The sequence below is a fragment of the Squalius cephalus genome (assembly GCF_949319135.1).
Source record: "Squalius cephalus genome assembly, chromosome: 9".
Classification (NCBI taxonomy): domain Eukaryota; kingdom Metazoa; phylum Chordata; class Actinopteri; order Cypriniformes; family Leuciscidae; genus Squalius; species Squalius cephalus.
The window spans coordinates 29,184,362-29,210,293 of NC_137130.1; the positions used below are offsets into that span (position 1 = coordinate 29,184,362).

At 38.5% G+C, this 25,932-nt stretch overlaps 1 protein-coding gene across 2 annotated transcripts in view; it reads left to right on the forward strand.

The window, feature by feature from the left end:
- Nucleotides 1-25,932, forward strand: part of vwa8 (von Willebrand factor A domain containing 8) — a 118,000-nt gene that overhangs the window by 86,451 nt on the left and 5,617 nt on the right. Inside the window, exons 40-45 of one of the 2 annotated variants that reach the window (XR_013822240.1) lie at nt 9,609-9,717; nt 14,859-14,984; nt 16,668-16,826; nt 19,872-19,970; nt 21,564-21,802; nt 22,577-22,778. Coding sequence is in view for 1 of the 2 variants with exons in the window: in XM_079880696.1 (XP_079736822.1) it covers nt 9,609-9,717; nt 14,859-14,984; nt 16,668-16,826; nt 19,872-19,970; nt 21,564-21,802; nt 22,577-22,685 (841 nt within the window). In the remaining variant the exon portion in view is untranslated. Of the gene's footprint in view, nt 1-9,608; nt 9,718-14,858; nt 14,985-16,667; nt 16,827-19,871; nt 19,971-21,563; nt 21,803-22,576; nt 23,102-25,932 lie in introns of those variants that run through there. The other variant, XM_079880696.1, reaches the window with a different exon arrangement.

Consider the following 25,932-nt stretch of genomic DNA (forward strand, 5'->3'; position numbering starts at 1 on the left):
GACTTTCAGAAATATGCTCTGATCAAGTTTAGGCACTCACCATCTTTTGCCGTTAAAATACTACTGTCAGGATTTACTAAAGACACGCAGTGAAAAATGAACACTGAAAAAGGTTATTTTTGCAGCTGACCTTATTGAATACGCATTTGTAGGAGTTTCCCTTTCAAACACAATATTTATGGGAGGAGAGTATTTAAATGAATCATGCAAGGTGATTTACTAAGGTTTGCAATAGTCAATTCACTGGTATGTGTGCCATTATTTACCACCCAAAAAAGCATGTTTCTCAAAAAAAACAGACAGTAATTTGTGCTGCTATAGGTAGATTGTTTTGGTCATTATGGAAATGATCCGGCTTTGTCTGTGTTCTTTAATTTGAACTAATATTCAGAACTTTCCACTCCCATCTGTGCTTTTTTTTGGAATTGCGCTTATTTGCCCTGTTTAGTAAATCTGGCCCTTTTAGACTGTAATCTTGACATGACATTGACACATTTACTCATTCAAGATGTCCATGTCTTTCTTTCTTAAGTTGAAAAGAAATTAAGGTTTTTGAGGAGAACATTCCTGGATTTTTTCTCCTGAAGTGGACTTCAGCTGTTACCATTGCAGTTTCAGTGCAGCTTCAAAGGCTCTACACGATCCCAGCTGAGGACTAAGGGTCTTATCAAGCCAAACCATCGGTAATTTTCAAAAAAAAAAAAAAAAAAAAAAAAAAAGTTATATACTTTTTAACCACAAATGCTCGTCTTGCATTAGCTCTGCGATGTGCCACACATTACGCAATCATGTTGAAAGGTCACGCGTGACGTAGGCAGAAGTACAAACCTAGCTGTACATTTGTGGTTAAAAAGTCTATATATATATATATATATATATATATATATTCTTTTTTTTTTTTAAATGACAGATCGTTTGGCTAGATAAGTCCCTTATTCCTCAGCTGGGATCGTGTAGAGCCTTTGAAGCTGCACTGAAACTGAAATTTGGACCTTCGACCCGTTGGTAACCGTTGAAGTCCACTATATGGAGAAAAATCCTGGAATGTTCTCCTCAAAAACCTTCATTTCTTTTCGACTGAAGAAAGAAAGACATGAACATCTTGGATGACATGGGGGTGAGTAAATTATCATGATATTTTAATTCTGAAGTGAACTAATCCTTCAACAACTAGTTGTTCCGGGTCGGTTCTGTACACACTTCATAGAATTTTAGAATTTGGTTGTCACTCCCGTAAATTGCTGAACTTTGTGTGTACAGAACAGGATTAAACACTAAAAGGTGAATTGACAACTGAATGTAGCTGCAGTGTGTGTGGCCACTGTTGTTGCTCTCTTGAACTCTTTACTTTCAGATGGGATTTTTCCCCTTTGTTTTTCACATTGTCGTATCTACGTGCTGTCTGGGTATGTTGACATGCGTATCTCAGTTGTCAGGGGTTTCCACAGGAAGTGGGACTTTATCTACCTTTTTTGCAAGTCTAAGGTTCACTCCGACAACCACCGTAACATCTTTCGATTTTTGATGTAGGCCTTCTATGATGCCGGAAAAGCTGAATTTGTCACTAATAGATATACCTCTAGTAGAGCTGTAACCCTTCATACGTTGTTTCAGCATCTATTAAAAATCCCACCAATGAAACACAACAACTTACAACTTATTTACAACAACAATTAAACATTTGGTCAGTTATTGATTTAAAATGTTACCATTTGAATAAATTATGTTTAGTGAAAGCTGTAGCTTTGAATATTTAAAAATCAACGCATAGACTACCTTTTAAAAGTTAGGTATTGGTAAGATTTTTAAATGTTTTCTAAAGGGGTTTATGCTCACAAACACTTCAATTATTTGACTTGCTTCTATATATTTTCTGCACTTTTTCACTCTCATTTGCTGCTTCCCACTGCTGTTGCATGGCCACGCTGGCCACCTCGCTCTCCGGTCTGTGGACAGGTTTGGAATTCAGGAGAAAATAGCAGCAGTCTGTCCTCCCTCCAATAACACTGCGCAAAGAATGTGAGCTTCAGAGGCCAGACAGGAAACCCACAGTGTGTGTGTGTGTGTGTGTGTGTGTGTGTGTGTGTGTGTGTGTGTGTGTGTGTGTGAGAGAGAGAGGAGCTAAGCAGGAAGAAGGAGAACGATAATACCACGAGCAAGAAGAGAGCACTCCTTACATGTTACATTTATCTTTTGTAGCACAGGAACAGTTTAGCAGCACTTTTGTGGCTTTTCCAGATATTTTTGGTCCAGGTGGTGATGGAGAGATGAGGGATCGTTTCTTTTGAAAAGAATCACGGTGTCACAGTATTTTGAGATCACAGTGTCTGGTCTGATCTCACGTCTGATAGTGTCGGTGTGTGAGCGCACCTGAGGTCTGTGGGCTGCTACGGTCTAGACACACTTCACACTCTGTTTCCCCCTCATGACATCAAACACCTCTCACACGCACATGCACACACACGCATGCAGGCCCGTCCTGGACCTGAGCTGAAGAGTAGGATTAACTGTAGAATCTGTTTAGGGATTATTATCTTCACACCACCTGTGCGACAGAAACACCGCTGCTGAGACCTGTCCATCAAGTGACTGGGGGAATCTCTCAGATCCTGTCAAGAACATGGTGTGGGTCATATTTAACACACACACACAAAAAAAAATAAAAAAAATAATATATATATATATATATGCAGTTCTGTTTGGTCACTCTAGTGCCACAGAAATCCCACATTTCAGTAAAAAACAATTATATGTTTTTGAGTTTAAAATTTTTGCATTTTTATAACAATTAAGTCAAGTCAAGTCAAGTCATCTTCATTTATATAGCGCTTTTAACAATGTAGATTGCTTCAAAGCAGCTTTACAGAAATAAGCGTATAATTTAAGGTAACAGAGATTGTTTTGGCTTTATAGCAGAGTTGAGTTATTTCCATCTAAAGTTAGTTTTGATTGATTTGCTTCCGTCGCAATGATCATTTGTTATTAAATTAGGGGCCGCTAAGACGACACCATTCCCTCTACACAGACTTTAAACGCGAACCTGTGAGAAACGCTGATGGCGTTCACATGCGCATTTAGAATGGGTTCTATAGTTATGTGCGTTTGAATATACGCAGGTTTGGAATTCCCTACAAGCCAAGCCTAAACAAAGTACTTGTCTTTCCTTATAAATTTTGATAAAGAATTTTATTTTATTTTGTTGCTTTGGGGTAGGAACGAATTTTCCCGACAACGCCTTATCGGTATAGTGGTAGAGGGATCCTCCATAGGGAGAGACTAGTTGGCACTTCAGCACTGCGTTGTCATCGGTCCAGGCGAAGGTCCTTCGTCAGATCTGGATACGGCCTGGATCCGGCAGGCTGCAGGAAAACCTCGGGATAAACACAGACACTAAAATTAGCGTAGATGCCATTCTTCTCATGATGTAACGAGTACATCAGGATTTTTGGGAAGTGTTCCCGGTTCCGGCTGACCTAATATATGCAGCCTAACATTAAATTATAGAAGTCTATAATGTATTATGTGAAAGCTAGGTCAAAGAGATGTGTCTTTAATCTGGCTTTGAACTGACAGAGTGTGTCTGCTTCCCGGACAATGGTAGGAAGACTGTTCCAGAGTTTTGGTGCTAAATAGGAAAAGGATCTACCGCCAGCAGTCGATTTGATATTCTCGGTATTATCAACTGGCCGGAATTTTGAGATCGCAATAGACGTGACGGACTATAATGCGTTAAGAGCTCGCTCAAGTACTGCGGAGCTAAACCATTTAGTGCTTTGTAAGTGATCAGCAATATTTTAAAATTGATGCGATGTTTAATAGGGAGCCAGTGCAGTTTTGACAGAACTGGGCTAATATGGTCATACTTCCTGGTTCTGGTAAGAACTCGAGCTGCTGCGTTTTGGACCAGCTGTAGTTTGTTTATTAAGCGTGCAGGGCAACCACCCAGTAGAGCATTACAATAATCTAGCCTTGAGGTCATGAACGCATGAACTAATTGTTCCGCATTTGTCAATGAGAGCATATGGCGTAATTTTGATATATTTTTAAGATGGAAAAATGCAGTTTTACAGATACTAGACACGTGACTTTCAAATGAAAGATTGGTATCAAAGAGCACACCCAGGTTCCTAACCGACAACGAAGACTTAACAGAGCAGCCATCAAGTGTTAGACAGTATTCTAGGTTATTACGTGAGGAAGTTTTTTGTCCAATAATTAGAAACTCTGTTTTTTCAGAATTTAGAAGTAGGAAATTACGAGTCATCCAATTTTTTATATCCGCTATGCATTCCGTTAATTTTGTGAATTGATAAGTTTCGTTAGGTTTTGAAGAAATATAGAGCTGAGTATCATCGGCATAACAGTGAAAGCTAATGCCATGTTTCCTAATGATATCTCCTAATGGTAGCATGTACAGAGTGAACAGCAGCGGTCCTAGTACTGAGCCTTGTGGTACGCCATACTGAACTTGTCATCGTCAACTTGTGATGAGACATCTCATCATTTACTGCTACAAACTGATAACGGTCAGATAAGTATGATTTAAACCATGCTAGTGCATTTCCCGTAATGCCAACATAATGTTCTAATCTATTTAAAAGAACGTTGTGGTCAATGGTGTCAAATGCACCACTAAGATCGAGTAACACTAATAGCGAGACACAACCACGATCGGATGATAAGAGCAAATCATTTGTGACTCTAACGAGAGCTGTCTCAATACTATGGTATGGTCTAAATCCGGACTGGAAATCCTCGCAGATATCATTTCTTTCAAGAAAGGAACACAGTTGTGAGGATACTGCCTTTTCTAATATCTTTGACAGAAAAGGTAGATTCGAGATCGGCCTGTAATTGACTAATTCTGTAGGATCAAGTTGCGTTTTTTTAACAAGCGGTTTAATCATAGCCAGCTTAAAGGTTTTTGGTACGTATCCTAGAGACAAAGATGAATTAATGATATTAAGAAGAGGATCTAGGACCTCTGGAAGCATCTCTTTCAGTAGCTTAGTTGGTATAGGGTCTAACATACATGTTGTAGATTTAGATAATTTAACGAGTTTAGTAAATTCTTCCTCTCCTATAGCAACGAATGAATCAAATTTTTCCTCAGGGACACTACAATACACTGCCTGATGCAATACTGTAGTAGACGGTTGCATAGTTATAATTTTGTCCCTGATATTATCAATCTTATAAGTGAAGAAATTCATAAAATCATTACTGCTGTGTTGCTTGGAAACTTCGGTGCTTGAAGCTTTATTTTTCGTTAGTTTAGCCACCGTTTCAAATAAATACCTAGGATTATGTTTATTTTCTTCTAATAGGGTTGAAAAATAAGCAGATCTAGCAGCTTTTAAAGCCTCTCTGTAAGTAATTGAGCTCTCCTTCCATGAAATGCGAAATACCTCTAGTTTTGTTTTCTTCCAGTTGCGCTCCATTTTTCTGGCTGCTCTCTTAAGGGCCCGAGTGTGCTCGTTGTACCACGGCGTTGGACTATTTTCTTTAATCTTCTTTAAGCGCAACGGAGCAACTGTGTCTAAAGTGCTGGAAAAGAGAGAGTTAAAAGTTTCTGTTGCAATATCTAGTTCTTCTAAGCTATCCGGGATGCTGAGATGATGAAACTGATCAGGAAGATTATTAATAAAGCAATCTTTAGTGGCAGAAGTGAGGTCTCACATATCTGAAACACGGAGTCGGCTTTGCAGCCTTGGCTAAATGCAAATTACACGAGACTAGGTAATGATCTGAGATGTCATCGCTCTGCTGCAGAATTTCAACGGCATCAACATCTATTCCGTGTGATAATATTAGATCTAGAGTATGATTACGACGATGAGTAGGTCCTGACACGTGTTGTCTAACTCCAATTGAATTTACAATGTCTTTAAATGCCAATCCCAATGCATCTTTTTCATTATCGATGTGTATATTAAAATCACCAACAATTAGTACTTTATCTGCAGTCAATATTAATTCTGATAGAAAGTCCGCAAATTCTTTGATAAAGTCTGTATGGTGCCCTGGTGGCCTGTATACAGTAGCCAGCATAAATCTCAAACGTGATTTATCGTTTACACTATATATTTTTACATTAAGCACCAATGCTTCAAAAGAATTATATTTAAAACTTGATTTCTTAGTGGTTTTGAAACTATTACTATAAATTACAGCAACACCACCCCCTTTGCGTTTCAGACGAGGCTCATGTTTATAACAGTAATCTTGCGGCGTTGATTCATTTAAAGTAATGTAATCGTTTGGTTTTAGCCAGGTTTCTGTCAAACACAGCAAATCTAGGTTATTATCTGAAATCATATCGTTAACAACGAGTGCTTTAGAAGTAAGCGATCGAATATTCAGCAACCCAAGCTTTAGCATTTGCTCATCTGTAATATAGCTGTTTTTTATTTGTTGAACATCTATTAATTTTTTAACCTTAGATGGGTTTAAACATTTTTTGGATTTCCAAATTCGGGGAACAGACACAGTCTCTATATGATGATAGCTAGGTGAAAGAGGCTCTATGTGTACCTTGGTGACGCGAGGCCGCTAGCAGACGGTCGGTTTAGCCAGTCTGTCTGCTTCCTGACCTGAGCCCCAGATTGTCATGTTTGAGCTCTAAGACTATGAGCCATATTACTAGAGAGAAGAGCAGCACCATCCCAGGAGGGATGAATACCATCTCTTTTCAACAGGTCAGGTTTGCCCCAAAAACTTTTCCAATTGTCTATGAATTCTATATTATGTTGCGGACACCACCTAGACAGCCAACCGTTAAGCGAACACAATCTACTAACTATCTCATCACTCCTGCGAACAGGAAGGGGGCCAGAGCAAATTACAGTCCTTGACATCGTACTTGCAAGTTCACACACCTCTTTAATATAAATTTTGGTGATCTCCGTCTGGCGGAGTCGAACATCATTAGTGCCGACATGAATAATGATCTTAGAGAATTTACGATTAGCATTAGCCAGCACTTTTAAATTTGCTTTGATGTCAGGCGCTCTGGCTCCCGGCAAACATGTGACTATGGTGGCTGGTGTCTCTATTTTCACGTTCCGTGTAATAGAATCGCCAATAACTAGGGCACAATCATTCTCAGTGGGTGTTTCACTGAGCGGGGCAAATCGATTTGTTATGGTAATCGGAACGGAAGAGTGTGTTTTTTTTATCCGCGACTAGAGCGATCCCTCACTGTCACCCATTTGCCCGGCTGCACAGGCTCTACTTCAGCCGGAACCGACTCATGTAAAGTGTTCACTATGCTATGCGCATCCAAAACATCTAAAGCACTAGCACTCTTACTATCCTCAATTAAAGTTTGGATGCGTGTTTCTAATTCTGAAATCTTCTCTGTCAACCTAACTGTCTCCTTACATTTATCACATATAAATCCTATATTGCCGACAGAGAAGGCTATACTAAACATGTGACATGAAGTGCAGGTGACAATAACAGGACAAGACATTACTCACCGTGTTTGTTGACTGATTCTTACTCACCTGAGCTTTTTATGAACTCAAAGGCGCGGACGCGCGAGAGAAAAATAAATAAAAATAGCTGAGCGCACGGGTGGCGCGTTAACAGTCTAGCGAATTACTAGCGTTTTGTGCTAGTAGTACTAATAACAAAAGCTAGCGATGTCAGGTTAATCTGAGATGTTGGGTAAAATGTAGCAGTATAAACAACTAGAAATGGTAGTCCAACCCCAAATTAAGTACAACCCCTCCTAATTATCATTATTTTATTGTGAAAAGGTCATTTAAAAAGTCAAAATATATATGCAATTAATATAAACCTGAAAAAAATGTATTATATATTATTAACATTGTATTTATGCATCATAATAAGTAGAGTGGTGCATGGATTACATATTTTTTAGGCCAAAATCTGGAAACGAGTCAGTATTTTAGCCCTTCTGGTTCCATCATTCTGAAGTCATTGCGTCTTTTTCAATGGGTTTTTGGATAAATGCCTGAAATAAGGTCTGTGGTGAACAAACAGATAAACTCATCTACACATCTACACTTTCACAGACTCGTTGTGTTTATAACCGCGCTCTTGCAAACTATTTTAACTCGAACTTTCAGGGAAAATGTTTTTAAACAAAGACTGAACGAGTTGTTAGAAGCTTAGTGATGGTGAAGTTGAAGTCCGTGGTGTAGTTTGTTTATTGCCTACGTTTAGCTTTTGACTTCTGCTGATTGTATTTACGCTTCAAAATTCATGAAAGTTAAGTATCATGATGAACAAAACGTGTAAGAATCATATGCTTGTGTTAGTCACAGACCGCGCAATAACCCAAAAGCCAATGGAAAAATCCTATTGTGTATTTGTTGAGGGAACCAGGGTAATGCTAACTTCCGGGTTGACCTACAAAAATACATCACTAATGTAGTATTTTATTGCTTTTAATTTATACTGATAAAAAAAAAAAAAAAAAAAAAAAGTATTGCAGTATTTTTCTAGTAATAAGAATCAACTGAAAATGATCATTAAGAATAATGGGAATTACAAATAAATGACCAGGCACATTATAGAAATGAAAATTCAGAAAGGAAACGTGCTTTATTGCCCTAAAAAAATGTCAGAAAGCCAAAAATCTTAATGGTCCTTATAATATAAGCCAGTGTTTTCAACCAGAGGGACAGGGCCAACAATAGGGGCCACAGGATGACTTAAAAGTAGTTAAATTAGTAAATTATTATTAATGTATAAAAATAATTATTAAAATAATAATAATAATAAAATGCACAAAAAAAAACATACTTTAATAATATTTAGGGCCCGAGCACCGATGGTGTGAGGAATTGGAATTGCTCTATTTATTCCTTTTATTTTTCCTCAATAACAAGCAGTTTTATCATTAATATTGGTATTATCTTAGCCTATATGGGGTAATCCTTCAAATGTTGTGATGGACATTTGGAGGCTTTCCGGGTCGAAAAGACCTGAAAGCATATTCTTTTCTTTTTGGTGTGTGTGTGAAACGTGAGTTGGACATGTTTTGGTGACATCACCGTGGGTGACTCGTGACCTGGCAGAGCTCCAGCCTCCATCCCTCTTACACCCACACTGTTGAGGCTGGCTGGGCTTTGAGCACCTGGGGTGTTGCATGTGTGTGGGTGCTGGTCATGGAGCTGCAGGGACTTGCCCCAAGAGAAATGTTTATCCTACACCTCCTACTCTCAAGTGTGCACTATTCTTTATCTTGACAGCTGTACTTAATGTGTGACTAAACAGATCAATGTTCTCTGAAATCCTTCGGCCCCAGAACACTCTTTTAAGACGTACTAGACATTGTTTACAAGTTTAGACTTCTCAGGGCAAGAATGTCAATGAAGACAAATTATTATGTTAGTAGTTCTTACCTGTACAAAACTCACCACCAAGATGCTTGAACGTTACAAATGTGAAGTTTCTAGGGCGGTTGATAAGTGGTTGCTCACACTCATTTTTGAAGAATTATTCATGTCTGTAGCACAAACATCTTGGGACGAGTCTCACATGAGCTGTAATAATGTCGGTGCTTTAGTCTGTACTCATACTTCAGTAGTAAACACTGCAGAGTGTGTGTCTAATGTGTTGTGTTTTTGTTACAGGCTCAAAGAAATTGAGATGAGTGAGTATGATGCCACCACTTACGACCGTTTCTCTGGAGCGGTCCGACGACAGGTCCAGTCGCTCCGCATCATTCTGGACAGTCTGCAGGTAAACACCTCTAGTAGTCCCACTCCAGCTGTGAGTGGGCTGAAGACATACTGGTTTTACATACAGTGACTGGTCCAGGGGTTCCCAAACTTTTCATTGTTACGACTCTCTTAGAAAGGCTTTAATTTATCTCGAGACACACCACAGACTTTTTAGTGAAATGATGAGAAACTTACTTATCAATTTAATTGCATTACCATATGGCTTATATGACTACTCAAAAGTTTGGGGTCAATAAATAGTTTTAATGTTTTTAAAAGAAGTCTCTTATGCTCACTAAGGCTGCTTTTACTTAAAAACAGTAAAATTGTACAAAAAATAAAAATCTTTTAATGGTCTTTACTATTTAATATAGTGTCTTATTTAAGAAGACATATTTTAAATGGTAGGGTATGCTATGTATTAACATACATTGATAGTGATAGTGTATTTATATTTTCTTTCTTGGTGGCACAGCAAGTGCCAATGCATTGCAAAGTATTGTAAAACGTAGCAGCCCTGCGTCTGAAGCCCCGTTCACACTACCAGCGACACGGAGCGACAAAGCGACACGATCCCATTCATTGCAATAGAGAGCTGGCAATTTCCGACGACAGGATGTAGGTGTTTCCAGCGACACGACAAAGTTGAGATATGTTTAGCTTTATGCAAAAATGAAGAGCGACTTTCGGGAGCGACAATCAATAGGAGTGAAGTCAGTGGAGCGCACGTGATCCGTCACTACATCCTGTGGTGGAGTGAACCCAGATAGACTGGCACTTGTGCTTTCGCCACAGGGAAATATCTGCGATGGCAAATAGCACTGTTCATCTTTAATATTAAGCATTTTATGTGCCGATTCCACTTATATTTAGTCTTTCCTTCCAAAATGTTTGTTTTCAACGGCAAGAAAACTGATTCGGTGTCTACAACATGGAATAACATCCGTGAAAATGCTACTGATGGCATGCAGTGACAAAGTCTGACAAAGTCAGCTTGACAGATTTGTTAAGCTCATTAAGATTTAGTAGATGCCAAATATTCTAAAAGAACCATCTCATAAGAGTCATTTATTTGTGAATCGGACTACATAGGTTGCGTTGTGTTTTTTCTCTGAAAAGTCGTGCAGGAAACAATGCTGTGATCTGTGTCATGTCAAAAATATATAAATACAAATTAGGCTATTTATATTTTAATATTCACAATTTTTTATATCTTTTTGACATGACATAAACATATCGCCATTGCGTGACCCACTTATTCCCACTCTGCAGATTGAAAGCGGCTGATCTTCGATTAGCTGTGCCACTATTATAGTTGATACATTGAGTCTGAACTGAGGTTGAACTGATGAGGTTGAAATTGGCCTGTTGAATAGTCAACTATTAGTTGCAGTGAGTATTCGTGCAAGCTCTAGTGTGCACGTGCACACATGGACTCGCACGTAACCACACCTACAGTTTTCCTTTAGCATTTCAGCCAACTCACGAGAGGGCCATCCTGTGAGTCCAAAAGAACATGCGTTGTTATTATTATTAGGCGTCCTGCCCTCCTGATTGGTCTGTCGATATGGACCCAGGCGCTCGTCACTATGTATGGAAGGATGTCCGGTAGTGCGTCTGATCTTTTTTGTTTGGGTGTGGGTGGACGGAGCGCTAGGACTCGGGTGGAGTTTCTCAGAAAATGCTGATTGAAGACCAGCTAGTTTTCGCTGTCTACATTCAACTAAACAAGCGGCGGCTCGGTCTGATCTGAGATCTGTATCTGCTCATGGGGATTCCCTGTGCTGTGTGAACGAAGGACCGGCTCCAGCCACAGGGAGGATCAGGTTCCTCTTTGGCAGCCCGTGCGAGGAGCTCTGCTCAAAGACAGATGTGTTTATGTGAAAACATGGTGACAAGGATTATCTCTGTCTGTCTTTCACAGTCATGTCCTCTAAATCAGCGCTATCTGCTTTCACCTACAATAGCGTTGTGAAGAAGGCTGGCAGCCACAGTGGCATGTGTGTGGTCCCGATGAGCGCACTGGCATCATTCTGTACTAGTCCTGTCCTGAGAAGAAGTTAACCTCCACCTCACCCTGAGCCTCTGTTCTCCGCTTGGGATCTTTCCAGATAGTAATTTGACCACTGGCTATTCATTTGCTCCTGTAAAAATGGCGACACATACACTAACAGTCAGAAGTTTGGAAACATCTAATCTTTCTTCACTATTTTTCCAAGATGTTGAAAATAATAATAATAATAATAATAAAGTCTTAAACCAACTTCTTGAGGTACATCTTGCTATGGACTGCTTTTTCTTTTCTATCCAGTAATAATAAAATAAAATAATAGATAGGTACATTTTAGGGGGAATTGAAAAATTAGGGGTTTTCCTATTCTACCCACTCCAATAAAAAATGTATTAAATTTAAATAAATCAAAATAAAATGTAGGTTTATGAAAAAATTATACGCAGGCACATTTTAGGAGGACTTTTTTAAACTCTGTTGAGGGTCACATGTTTGCTGGACACATATTGACTGCTAAACTAAATTAAATAAACACATAAATACATATATACATTTTTACTGTTTTTAAGAGAGACTAGTTAAGTTTGTCTGAACTTCTGAATGTTGTATTTGTGAACGCTTGTCCTGATTCATTAAGTTTTACGTTAAAAAACACAAACAAAAACAACTCATCTGTTTTCAAAGGAATGTGGTATATGAGAGCTGTAAAAAGAGAGCAAAACAGCAAATTTGGGCCCTTGCTTTTACTCTGTAATCACTGCGCATATGGTTTTCCACAACTGACTCTCCCAAACATGTTGAACACATGCTAATCCGCACACCTACCTGATAGATAAGTGTTCACAGCAGGTTGTCCTGTAGTTTGTGGTATATACACTCATTTATTCTCAGGACTCAGACCACATGCTCTATGAGCCTGTTATAGTAGCTTGAGGACATTTATTAATGGTGTTTGCAAAAGCAAACATCCCTATATTGCATATACTTAGGGTTAGGTGCTTTTCAAAACCTTTTATAAATAATACAAAAAAAGTGTTTTAGTTAAAGTCCCCCTGTAGTCAATCATTTTATCCATTCAATCCCATCCTTGATCACCAAAAAGGCATATTTAAACGATTTTCCTGTGGAAAAAAATTATTCATGCCTTAAAATAGCTTGAATCTAACTCTACACCATTGCTTCATTTAGTATACGTGGAGTCATGAATATGCAAATTTGCCCCGCCTCCACTCACTCATACAGGCTCGCTTACAAGTGGATGTATCAGAATGGTAATTCGTTTTATGTATCGCTTTCTACAATGTCGGACACATAACAGTAATTAATATGAGTAGCCTTTTGCTTGACTACGTTGTCAACGAGCTAATAATGTGTTGCTAATGTTACACAAACATGTTTCCTTTCGCCATCTTAGAGTCAGACATTTTGAACAGATGCCTTCTAAAAATCTGCATCCTTAGAAACGCTTTGAACAACTCAGAACATTAGTGGAGAAAGGCATATAGTTCATCATAACATTGTAATATACGTAATTCACCTGATGTATTGCTAAATGTACCCAATTTTTCACATCAACAGACAAATATTTCTGGTTAATCTGGCTTTTCTTGAGACTCCGCTGCATCAGATCGATATGCTAATGATATGCGAAAGCCCGCCGGCACGTTGATGTGATTGGTTACAAGGTAGTTTGTTACATAAGAAACACCAGCGATTTCAAGAAAGATAAATTTTTTTGAGAAAATACAGTTTTAAGGAGAAAATACTCTGCAATGGTTTTGACTTATGAATTTGTACATGGTTTGTCTAAAAGCATATTAAAAACACCACGCTGACATTTTCACCACAGGGGGATCTTTAAGTTTAAAACGAGTATATCGGTACCGTATCAGCTGATATTGAGAACTTAATTTTCATGCTAATTTCCACTATTTTTACATTTAGATATACAATTCTGTTGTCTAGCACTCATTTAAAGCTATTTACACTGTTAAATGCAATCTTTAGCATGTGTCATAATTAATATAAATTTTTCATGATGTACTCTATTATGCCTAAATAATGCACTTTTATATTGAAAAATGTTATATTGATGTTAGAGTATTTTTTATTATTATTATTTAGACAAAATAGTATAGAATTTCCAAACTGGGGTTTGCGAACCCCTGGAGGTTCATGGGGAAACTGCAGGACTCAGGAGTTTTGTGAATTGTTGAAACGCTGATCATTTATTAGATTATAAAAATGTAATAATAATAATAAAAACAATATAAAATCAATATATAAAAACTTAAAATAGGACATTTTTATATGTTTACCTGGTGCTGCTTGTTGCTGCTGCTGTTGTTAAATTATTAAAATATTAACTTAAAGTCTGATACTTCAAGTGAATGTTTTAGGTCTATAGGGTTCGGCTGACAAAAAAGTTTGGGAATCCCTGCCGTAAATAAAAGCATTGTGTTTGTTGTGGGCAGGTTGTGTTGTAACAAAGTCAGTTCTGTCATCATTCAGGTCTGAAGTCAGTGGAATTACTGGCAGCATTTGCGTGGAAATGGAGCATTAGAGCTCTTTTTCACACAGACTTGAGATATGACACATAATAGAGCAGATGATCTCATCCTTTGAGTAAATCCCTGGAGTGCCGTCATTCTCTGTGCTGTTTCTTCAGCTCATGACTCTTTATTACAGTGTAACTTCACACTTCTGTCTGAAACTCTCGCAAGAGCGTATATGATGCATTCATTATTACCTAACAATAATGGCTGATGTGTGAGTGTCTATGAATGTGCCTACTTGAATGTCTGTCTTTGTACATGCTTGTGTTCACGTGATGTGTTGGGTCATTGTTTTTCGTGGAGATCTGACATGCTCGCTCATATAATGAGAGCCACATGTGGAAGTGCTTCTATGGGTGTTTGTTGATGTTTGATCCATGTTTGAAACAGAGGAGGTCAAGGACCCGCTGGGGGTCATGGTCACGACTGAGATGCAGCATGCAACTTTTATTAGTCATCGTTAATTGTTTTTATTTCATTTAAAGCGTAGAGCTTGTGCTGAACCTCACTACATTTTGGTAGATGTCTGCTTATAACCAGAAGACTATTTGAGTTAGATTGATTTGAAAGATGTAAATGGTGTTTGTGTTTCAGGCTAAAGGGAAGGAGAGGCAGTGGCTGAGGAATCAGGCTCTGGGCGAGCTGGACGATGCTAAGATCATTGACGGCCTAACAGGAGAGAAGGCCATTTATAAACGCAGAGGAGAGCTGGAGCCGGAGGTGAGAGCTCACATTTACTAAACAATAGTGGCAAACGCCTACAGGGCTTTAACTGCTCAAACAAACACATATCAAAACAAATTCACAAAGCAAATAACTACTTCTATTTTGGTCTGTTTCTAACATATATCTTGTGGTCAGCACGATATGTAAATTCACCCTATCCAATTTTTTTTTTTTTTTTTTTTAATTGACCTTGTAATTTAAAAGCTCTGATATACTCACAGTGAAGTTCTTTTTTGTTCTTTTCTTACAAATAAAAAGAAGTTTGAAATACCTTTTCAGCGGTATACTGTTAATGAACATCCTGACGCCATCCACGCTGCTGAGCGCGGCATTTAAATGAATATGTAAATATTGTATGTGCCAAGCACTTTCCTCTCATTAACAAAATAAACACACAATAAAATAGATAGCTTTACTGCAAGCAGCTTTACAGTATTAAGGGCCGTTCACACCAAAGCCGATAACTATAACGATGAAGATATCGTTCTAAAAATCAGTTTAAGAACAGCAGAGTCCACACCATAACTGTAACATGTCAAAGAAGGCGGAGCCCCAGAGCCACACCCACCTATTACATAATCGGCACTTAACAATAATGTTGTGTTTAGCAGCCGGAGCAAACTTTTCTGGAAAGCTGTTTCCAACTCCTGAAACAAACATTGTTTTGGCCTGATTTTGTTATAGATGATGCCATGTCAGTTTGTTCTTCGATTTCGCTTGAAGTGTATAAGGGCTTGAATTCTTAATCTAAATATCATCACTGGATCTTCCAGTGAGACGACCGACTTCTCTCTGGGGATGTATACTTTTGAACTTTTTATCCCCTTAAACCCCACCCCTTTATTACAATTCACTGCAAGGTCGCATTTCAAAACAATCAACAATTGATGGATAGAACCAAGTTCCACACACATTTTTTTTTTACCTATTATCCATTTCACTTGGATTTACGTCTCAATGCGGAAGAAAAGATCTGTCGCTACTTTTGTCATGTCACGACTATAAGATGTGAGTTTTTTTCCGGGGAAGCAAGGGAGGCAGTGCCTCTTCAAGAATTCAGATAAGAACATAATTCACAATACAAACATAAAACAAATTTTGAAATATGAAATGAAACAACACTTGTTTTCTGTCCCTATGAAAAGAGGAGTGGGTACATTCTTCAAAATTACTCATTGTGCAAAATAACAACAACATAAAGGTTTGGAAGGACACAAAGTAAATAAATAATGTCTGAATTTTGTTTTTAGGCAATCTATAACTTTAAGGTGTAGCATTCTTGTTAGATTTCCTGATGTTTAACTAAAAAAACAGTTTAACTTCATATTGTTCCTTCTACTGGTATCGTTGCTTTCCAGTTTAGCAGACACTCACAGCAAGTCTCAGGTCACACTGTTTCCCATAAGCGCATATTTAAAATCTTTCTGAATTTATTGTAATAACGTTACTGAGTTCTTACAGTGGTGCCTTAATAAATTATGAGGCTCCTGTAACATCCATTAAAAACCTCATTGACCATGAAGGCTTTCAGAAGAGGAGTCTGGGCAAACAGAACGCTGCAATTAAAGCAACCACATAGTAACTGCATTAAATGATTTTCCTAATTAAATATCTGTCTGGTCATTTGAGACTGGATTTGTGGATGATTTGTGTGTTTTTCCTTTGGTCTGGCTGCAGTTGGGGACTCCTCAGCAGAAGCCGAAGCGTTTGCGTCTGCTAGCGGACGTCTCTGGCAGCATGTATCGCTTTAATGGCGTCGACGGGCGTCTGGAGCGCTCCATGGAGGCCGTGTGTATGGTGATGGAGGCTCTGGAGAGCTACGAGCACAAGTTTAAGGTGAGATTTGACAATCACCCATCCGCTCTGTGTAGGCAGCATTTTAACACTGTTCTAAAGTAGGCAGCGTAAGTTTCCTTCTTTTGACCAAATTCTTAGGTACCATCACATGGAAAAGGCAATTTCTTAATGCATTTTTCCAACAAAAAAAACATCCAAGATGGCTGGCAAAGCAGTTGATTATAAAATGAACGTTAAAAAGTCTCTTATGCTCACCAAGGCTGCATTTATTTGATCAAAAATACTGTAAAAACAGTATTATTGTGAAATAATATTGTGAATATATTAAAATTCAAAAACTGTTTTCTATTGTAATATATTTTAAAATGTTAAACGTTACTCCAGTCTTCAGTGTCACATTATCCTTCAGAAATCATTCTATGATATGATGATTTGCTGCTCAAGAATATATATGTTTTTAATTATCAATGTTAAAAACAGCTGTGCAGCCTCATATTTTTTTGGAAACCATGATACATTTTTTTTTAGGATTCTTAAATGAATTAAAAAGAACAGCATTTAATTGAAACAAAAATCTTATGGAACATTATAAATGCCTTTACGTAACACCTATGTTTGGAGAATGAATACTCCAAACATGAGTACATATGAGTACTGTTTTGTTCATCTAAAAGAGAAAATAAAAACTGCCTTTACTGTCACATTTGATCAATTTAATGCATACTTGATGAATAAAAGTATGAATTTCTTTCCCAAAAAACATCTTACTATTGGATTAATTCTGTTTTAGGTTGCAATTTTACAAAGGTTTTATACACTTTTCAGCTGGGGAGGCCAGCTAGACCAGTTTAAACTAACTAACACCAATATAGCTTAGTCATTTATAAGGCTCCATGTCAATTAGAATACTGCCTATGTAGACAACAAGGTGGCCCACTAAATTTTGGGACAGTGCCTTTAATTTGAAATAAATACGTGTCTCTGCTCAGTGAATCTAATTTGAATGGTCATCTTCTCTTGGTATAAGTTGGACCACAGAGTTCAAATAAAGTCTCTAAACGTTGATGTATCTCAATCTTTTCACCACAAACACTTTCGTAACTCAATAAAAATAGCAAAATCTGTTTACAGTAAACCCGCTCTAGGCAACGCACCATGGAAACCGCTCTGAGTAACAGGGATCTCCCCACCGCACATGCTGACACACTGTTATGGAGGTTGCCATGGTAGTAAGGATGATGTAGGATCCTCAAGAAGCTGCCACATGCTCGGTTGCCATAGAGAAAGTCATGCTGGTTTAGGTTGATTAGTGGTTCATCTCTCTCTTTCACTTGATGTTGCTCTTTTTCCTCTGTCCATCTCTCCGTCTCTGTTCATCTGAGCTGCTGGCAGATGTGAATCACGGCCCTTGTTGGGAGCTGCTCACAAAAGATGATCTGTTATCTCCATCCCGGGGAGTTTGGGGGAGGAAAGCAGCGGAAGGGTGTCAATGCCTCACATTATCCCGTTCTGCTCTAATGTGCATTAACACTTTAAATGTGTGAGGTCAGATCTGAGGCTGGACCATATAAATATGTGAGATTTGTAAAACAGCTGGATCTGGTGCACTAATTTGGTTGGACTCGCAGCACGAAAACGTTTCACAGTTTCTGTCAGTGCATTGCTTACCGTATTGACATTGCTTAAATATACAGCAATACATTTTATTACTTTTTTGACAATGTAAAGTTGACCTGATGATTTTATCACACATTTATTTTTTCATTAAGTTGAATAAAAAAAAGTGCAAGTTGTGTATTTGGAATATAACAGCATTTGGACAGAGTTGTTTTAATGGCGTCTCTGATTCAGTTAATTTTTGTACATTTTTTTTGTAAATTTGGAGTGCTGTCAATACAGAGAACAACGACAAAAATCGGTGTTGCCTACACCGTGTTATCCTCTTTTTAAAATTTGCACCCTGTTGACTTCAATGGGGCAAGTTTTAAACCTGCTTTTAGCCTCTTAACATCCTTGATGTGTCATTACAAGTGCACAGGTCATGTGAGTGATTCCTTCAGAGTGAACACGGGTGAATCTGACTGCAGTAGATGTGAAAGATATGAATAAAAATTATATTTATTTAGCCAGCGCTCATACCTGTATTTACATCCTGTTTTCGGTCAAAGTCCATAGTAATCGATTGTCGAGTTCACGCGCATAGGTTTAGTACCCATGATCATGCGCGTGAACTCGACAAGTGCAGAATGTGTATTAGATGATGACGAAGATGAATGAAGTGACAGTGATATGTGAGATGGTAAGTGTGTGAGTGTGTGTGTGAGGAGTGCCAGACTTTATGGCCCCACGTTGACTGTCAAACGAGCTGTTTGCTCATCCAGCTGGCCTGTCATATATCTGTTCCTCTGTGACACTTACATAATCTGCATTACATTAAAATGCACCTGATAACTCATCCACCTGTGATCTCAAGGCAGGTGTCACACATATTTATGATTTGTCCTTTAACCCTGCAGGTTAAGTCTCACTTAGCCAAACCTTTGACAATCAGCAAAGAGTCTGGTCCACATTTTCTGGCCAAGAACCTTACATGGTAGACAGAGGAAAACCACTGCACTCTGACTCCCAGATAATGTGTGCAAAAGTCAGCCAGTCAAATCTGATCTGGTCATTTCAGCCAACTTCAGCCAATATTCATCAGTGGGCATTGCTAAGCAGAGACTAGTCGACCTGCCGAAAGTATACTGAAGATGCATTGACGTAATGGAATATGATGTATTTTAAGACTGTCAGTGTCATCAACTGTTGCATTGTTGGCAAGGACACTTGCTTCAATGGATTTGATTTTATTATGAGACTTCCTTTGACTGATTATTCATGCGTGTAACTCAAAATAGCATCATCTTTGTCAGTATAGCTGATTTACATCATCTTCTGTCTTTTTGTTTTGAATTACATTATTGAGGTACACTTGTAAAAATCTTTTCTTGACGAGTGTTTATATTCAGCATTGTTTGTCTGCTTGTTATGTTCTTGGCAGCGTGGACTAACCCTTCTCCTCCTTCCTGTTTTTTTCCTCTGTAGTATGATATTATGGGACACTCCGGAGACGGTTTTGACATAGAACTGGTCAGATGTGACAAAGTGCCCAAGAACAACAAGGAGAGGCTGAAGGTTTTGAAGGTACAGTAATGCCTCTGTAATGCGGGTGTGACCTCATTTCCTTTTTTTGTTTTGAAATCTATGCTCTTATGAATTCACTTGTGCTGACGTAGTAGCCAGCGTTTCTCCTAGAATTCCTCCTATTGTCTTATGTGACCACATCAGGAAGAAAGCCAAGCATAAATTGTCAGACATGAGACTGCAAGGATGGTCACTGGGATTCACTGACGCACGACTGCAGCCAGATCGGGGCCTTCAAAACTGAAACAATCGCCTTTATTTCCAAAGCAAAGTGCTACTAGTTATATTTCAGCCCCTGGTGTTTTAAAACACTGATTATAGCTGTCACAGCAAAAGATCATCTATTGGCGAATTCACACTTTACATTTAAAACAAAAAGTTACTCAAGATTTGTTCTCAGAAAACAATCTTATCTTTTGAACGCGCACAAGCAGAACAACAGTCTTTCAAAGTATACTCCATTTTATAATGTGCAAAATACAAGTAGTCGACACAGTTTCATCCTTGTCCAGTGTCTGCACTATTTCTCTCCACAAAACTATTTCTCTCGCACACCATCCTGATGACGAAATTTACATCACGTACACTGTACGCTGACCTATGGAAGCTTGTTTCCGCCACAGAATGAAAAATAAAAAAGGTAATTGCGACTTTTTATCTCAAAATTCAGACTTTTTTTTCTCACAATTGCGAGTTTACGTCAGAATTGTGTGATATAAAGTCGCAATTGTGAGTTATAAAGTCAGAATTGCGTGATATAAAGTCACAATTTGGAGTTATAATGTCAGAATTGTGATATATAAACTCGCAATTGCAAGGAATAATCTCTTAAAATAAAAACTTTTTTTTTCTCGCAATTCTGACTTTATATCTCGCAATTCTGAGAAATAAAGTCAGAATTGCGAGATGTAAACTCGCAATTGTGAGATAAAAAGTCACAATTATCTTTTAAAATGTTTTATTCTGTGGCGGAAACAAGCTTCCTAACCCTATTATACAAGTAATAAATAAAGTATAATTTATTAGGAAAAAAAAATGAAACTGCTCTCTAACCATTTTTTTCATCTCTAATGTTGTTTTGCACAATCCATTGACAAAGCATATGTCAAGCGAACTAAAATCGAAAGCGTTTGTAATCCTGTTTTTACAGAAACTGCAGTTTTCCACCCTAATAAAAGCTTAAAGGTTTAACTCTTGCAAGTGAAGAAATCATGACAGAGGTTAAAAGTAAAATAATGTACTTATTACACTGCAAAGACTTTTTACTCTGTTCATTTTGGACTCCGAAAAGTGGTTGAAACTCTTAATGTCGAACTCTCAAAGTGCTCCATATTGACCCATTTAACTTTAAAATAAATTACATTTTCTAAAAAGTTTCTAAAGTTTCCCATGATTCTTTGCAAAAAAAAATTCTTCAAACCCTTCCTCCATGTTGTTTATTGAGATGTTGTGAAGAATCAACTCCTGATGTGTGCACTTACCGCTCCAGGAAGTGCATTAACACAAGCTGTTTAGCATATGGCCTTTTCTTGTCCTCTTGGGCATCTGAATATGCATTACAACCTCTTCTTCTGCTGTACGCCTCTGTCCCAGAACATGCACGCCCACTCTCAGTTCTGCATGAGCGGAGACTACACCCTGGAGGGCACCGAACACGCCGTAAAGGAGCTGGCGCGCGAAGAAGCCGACGAGCATTTCGTCATCGTGTTGAGCGACGCCAACCTGGAGCGCTACGGGATCAGCCCGGACCGGTTCGCACGAGCCCTCACCAGTGACCCGCAGGTCAACGCCTTCGCCATCTTCATCGGCTCGCTCGGAGACCAGGCGGACAGGTGAGGTTAATGTCCCGCAGCAGGTTGTGTGTTAAACATCAGCGTGCTTGGTTAAAGGTTAAGCCTGGATTACAACCGGCAGCGCCATTTCAGGAAAACTGCCATGCGGTGAAAGTCAGTCTCTTAAGTTCTCTAAAAAATAAAATAAAAAAAAACTAGGCCCATTTCAGTGCTAAATGCAGTGCAAAGTCTTAAATGTTTAGGGAGGCACTATAAAGCATAATGAGTTTGAATTGTAATTAACATTCCCTTTCTGGAGCCGTGTCAAGTCTTTGCTGTGGCCTGTGTGATTTGTACGGCTCTTCTCAAATAAAAGACCATAGTCTATAGGCTCATGTTCAGCTCTCTTTGGCGCATTGTTCGTGTTTTTTGAAGGATTTTGCAGGTCTTGACTCACACAGTAAGGAGAGCTTGAAGGCATGCGGAAGGCGCCGCTGTGGTGGTCGGACACGTCCCATATAGGCTTGTCTTTTCATGGCCTCCGTGATTTAAAGAGCAGTCCTCTCTGAACATGTGTCTTCTTTTTAAAGGGACTAAATGACAGTAATGAATGATTAGTGAGGAGGGAGGGGCGGCAGCTAAGAGAAAGGACATGGGCGGCACTTTGCTTTCAGTCACTCTAAACCAACAGGCTTTTCCCAAGACCCTGTATCTTATCAAAGACCCTCCATGAATGACAGCCATTGTCCCTGCTATGGAGGAATAGGAAAAGCAGATTTGCATTGCTAATGTTTGATGTGGGGGGGCTCTTTTCTCTTTCTCTCCGACATCCAGGCTCCAGAGGACTCTGCCGGCCGGACGATCTTTTGTCGCCATGGACACCAAGCAGATCCCTCAAATCCTTCAGCAGATTTTCACATCCACCATGCTGTCCAGTGCCTAGGAGAACACTATTGGGTGAATCCCACCAAACCTGTCACGTCACTGATGACACACAGCGATCTCTGCATCCAGGCGTAGTGAAAACATGTCTGGGGTACGTCACTGGAAAATCAAAAGAAAGACATTATTCTTTTTTTCATTTATACTAAGCACATTGTCACCCCAAATTCTCATCACCATTCATTCTTGTAGTGTAATAAAATATGTATTAATATGACATAAGATGATTTTATGTTGTACTGACATTCATTGTAATGGATTAATTAAAAATAATTAAACTGCTGAAGTTCATGTGTGCTCATTTAAAAAATAATTGTATTATACAATATATTTTTAATACAATAAAAAATTCTGAAGAACAGTAATTAGAATCCCAACTGAAATAAAATGGAATTATTAAACTCCAGTAAAATGTACATAAAAAAAGAAACAAAGAAATAAATATGGTAAAACATTACTGATGTTCATGTATGCTGATTTTTAAAAAATAATAATTGTATAACAGTATATTTTAATACAGTAAAAAATAAATTGAATGACAGGTATGATAATCCCCATTGAGAATACATAATTACAACATTTATTCTCGAGTTAAATGTCTAAAAAACAGTGAAAATACATACATAAAAACATAAAGTAAAACATAACTTCCATTCATGTATGCTGATTTAAAATATCTACAATATTTTTTAGCAAAATCTGAATGACAATAATGGGAAATGGGAACCTGTGAATTACAAAAACTCAAAAGTAAAATGTAAATGTAAAAATAAAGTGGTGGTGAGAATTTGGGGAGATGTGCTTAATTGTCACAATCACAATTACAATTTTAGTTAAACTAATATTAATTATTTTAGTTTAATTTTGTGTTGTTTGATTCGTTTTTTTAAAAAAAATACACTTTTAAAATGAAGCAAAATTCATCTTTTCAAATGTATTTTTTGTGACATGGACATGTCAGTTTCTATGCGGATCCTCTGGTTTTGATCTGTTTTCACCCGAGATGAGAGATTTCATCACAGTCTCTACGAACAAAACCAGAGATCTGTCTGCCCTCAATACACCCTGTCTCAAGGGCCACTGCTTTGTTGATGGACTATACTGCATACAAATCCATAGTCACAATAGAGGCAATGCATTGACGTCACTTTCCCCTTCGTATCACGGCCCCCTCGGCCGTACTGAGTGGCAAAACATCCTGCACAATGGCTGGTTTTAATAGGATAAGATGCAAAAACACTAGTATAGCTAACTATTATCAGCTTAAATTATGGCAGTTTGACTCGGCAGTGACACTTAAACTTGCACAAGAACCTGTGGTCCATGGACTTTGGCATGTGGACAGGAATCACAATTATGTGATGCATCAGGACTGAACTGTCTACAAAATTCTACCATATTTGCACAAAAGTACATAAAGTGTTATGGAAAATGAGTCTGTCTGTTGTCTTAACATTCTATAAGCTATTAACATAATCACGCACGTCTAAATAGCTATCCATGCTGTGTTATCCATGCAGGTGAGTGCATTGGTTTAACATTAAAATACAATATTCAAATAACAAAATATGATATACTATTGGGTAACACTGTATTTTACAGTGTCCTTGATACACATTACATGTAGTTACTGTAGTAATAACTATAAATTATGCATAATTACATGCAACTAACCCTAAATCAAACCCCATTCCTAACCTATAGTAAGTACATGTAGTTCATTATTTTTACACAGTACTTAAATGTATACTTCCACTGTAACAAATGAAGTGTAACCTAATATGGTATTATTATATAGTACAAAATAATGTAACATTTAAACAAAATAGCATTCACAACATTCATGTTCGTAATTATATCACTCAATGCCCAGCTGTTGTGACCAGGAGTGTATTAATAGAACATGAGGCGCGTAACCTGTTTTGTTTTCAAGAGCCGTGTATTGTGTAAGAGTTGGCACTCTTTCGTCAAGTTTGTTGGGATTTTCCAAGTGTCCTCTAAACACATCATTGTAAAGTTGCACACATCCTGTAACTTATGAGTGGGATTGAGACTGAAGCGAAGGAAGGAGAGAGTCACACCACCGCCATCACCCAAGACTTCCTCGTAAATCTCTTTCCGTCCTGAGAAACCAGAACCTCAAGTGCAATTCCACACCGCATTCCTCAGCCGTCCCATTACACACTCATCACTCTTTAACCAAATGAGCGCAAATGAAAATGTATTTGAGACCTCTGACAGGCCTGACTTGTCGCAGCGCTGTAAGAAGCTTTAAAGGAAAAACAACGGCTCGCAGAAATAGCAAAGTCCAGAGGTCAAAAGAACAGATGAAGTTTGCGTTTTCAGCACACAAAGACGAGGATATTTTTACTGCAGAAAAGTGTAGTCTTCTGTGTATCCTGTGTTTGTGAGTCATCGCTGGGTTTTTACTCTTTACTTCCTGTCATATTTGACCTCTGCTCCACACCAGACCCATGTTAGCAGTGCTGAGTGTGTAATGTTGTCCACCTGACCGCACGCGCTTCTCCGAGAGCTCCATCTATGTCAACAGTGTTTTCCCCTCCTGTCCCCTGGACCCACTGACGCCTGGCGCTGCCACCCTGCCTCTCGCACGCAGCTGAGGAATCCAGACGCTGGCTCCAGTTACGCCACACTCCCGAGATGTTTCCGAGGAGAAAGTGGAGCTGTAATTTATAGAATCTGACCAGCGTGAGGAGCTGAACTTTGGAAAGCCAGCAGGAATGTCCAACTGAAAGTTTCTACTGACGCTCTGTTCCAAAACTGCCTACTTAATGGGATAGTTTGGCCAAAAAATCATTTTTGTTAATTTACTCACCCTCTCAGGCTATCCGAGATGTAGGCTGAAGACTTTTTTTTCTTCAGTAGAACAGTGAAGAAGACTTTTAGCTGAAACCGTAGTGCTTGGTGATTCGTAAAATGCAAGTCAATGGCAACCGTCACTTTGAGAGTCAAAAAAACATATAAAACTTATACCAGTGGCTCCTGACTGTACACTGAGGTCTTATGAAGCGAAACGATCGGCCTCCTGTCACATAACAGCGTATATGCATGAGCTCAAAGAGTGAAAAAGTCTGTGAAGTCAATCTTGCCAATTGAGATTGTGCAAGCGAATGTAATCTTAATTGTTTATGTAGATTGCGTCATCCAGTATAAGCACAAGTGCCGCTTTGATGAACAATAGAACATGCACGTATTTCCCTTTCGGTTATAAACAAACACTGCGTCGG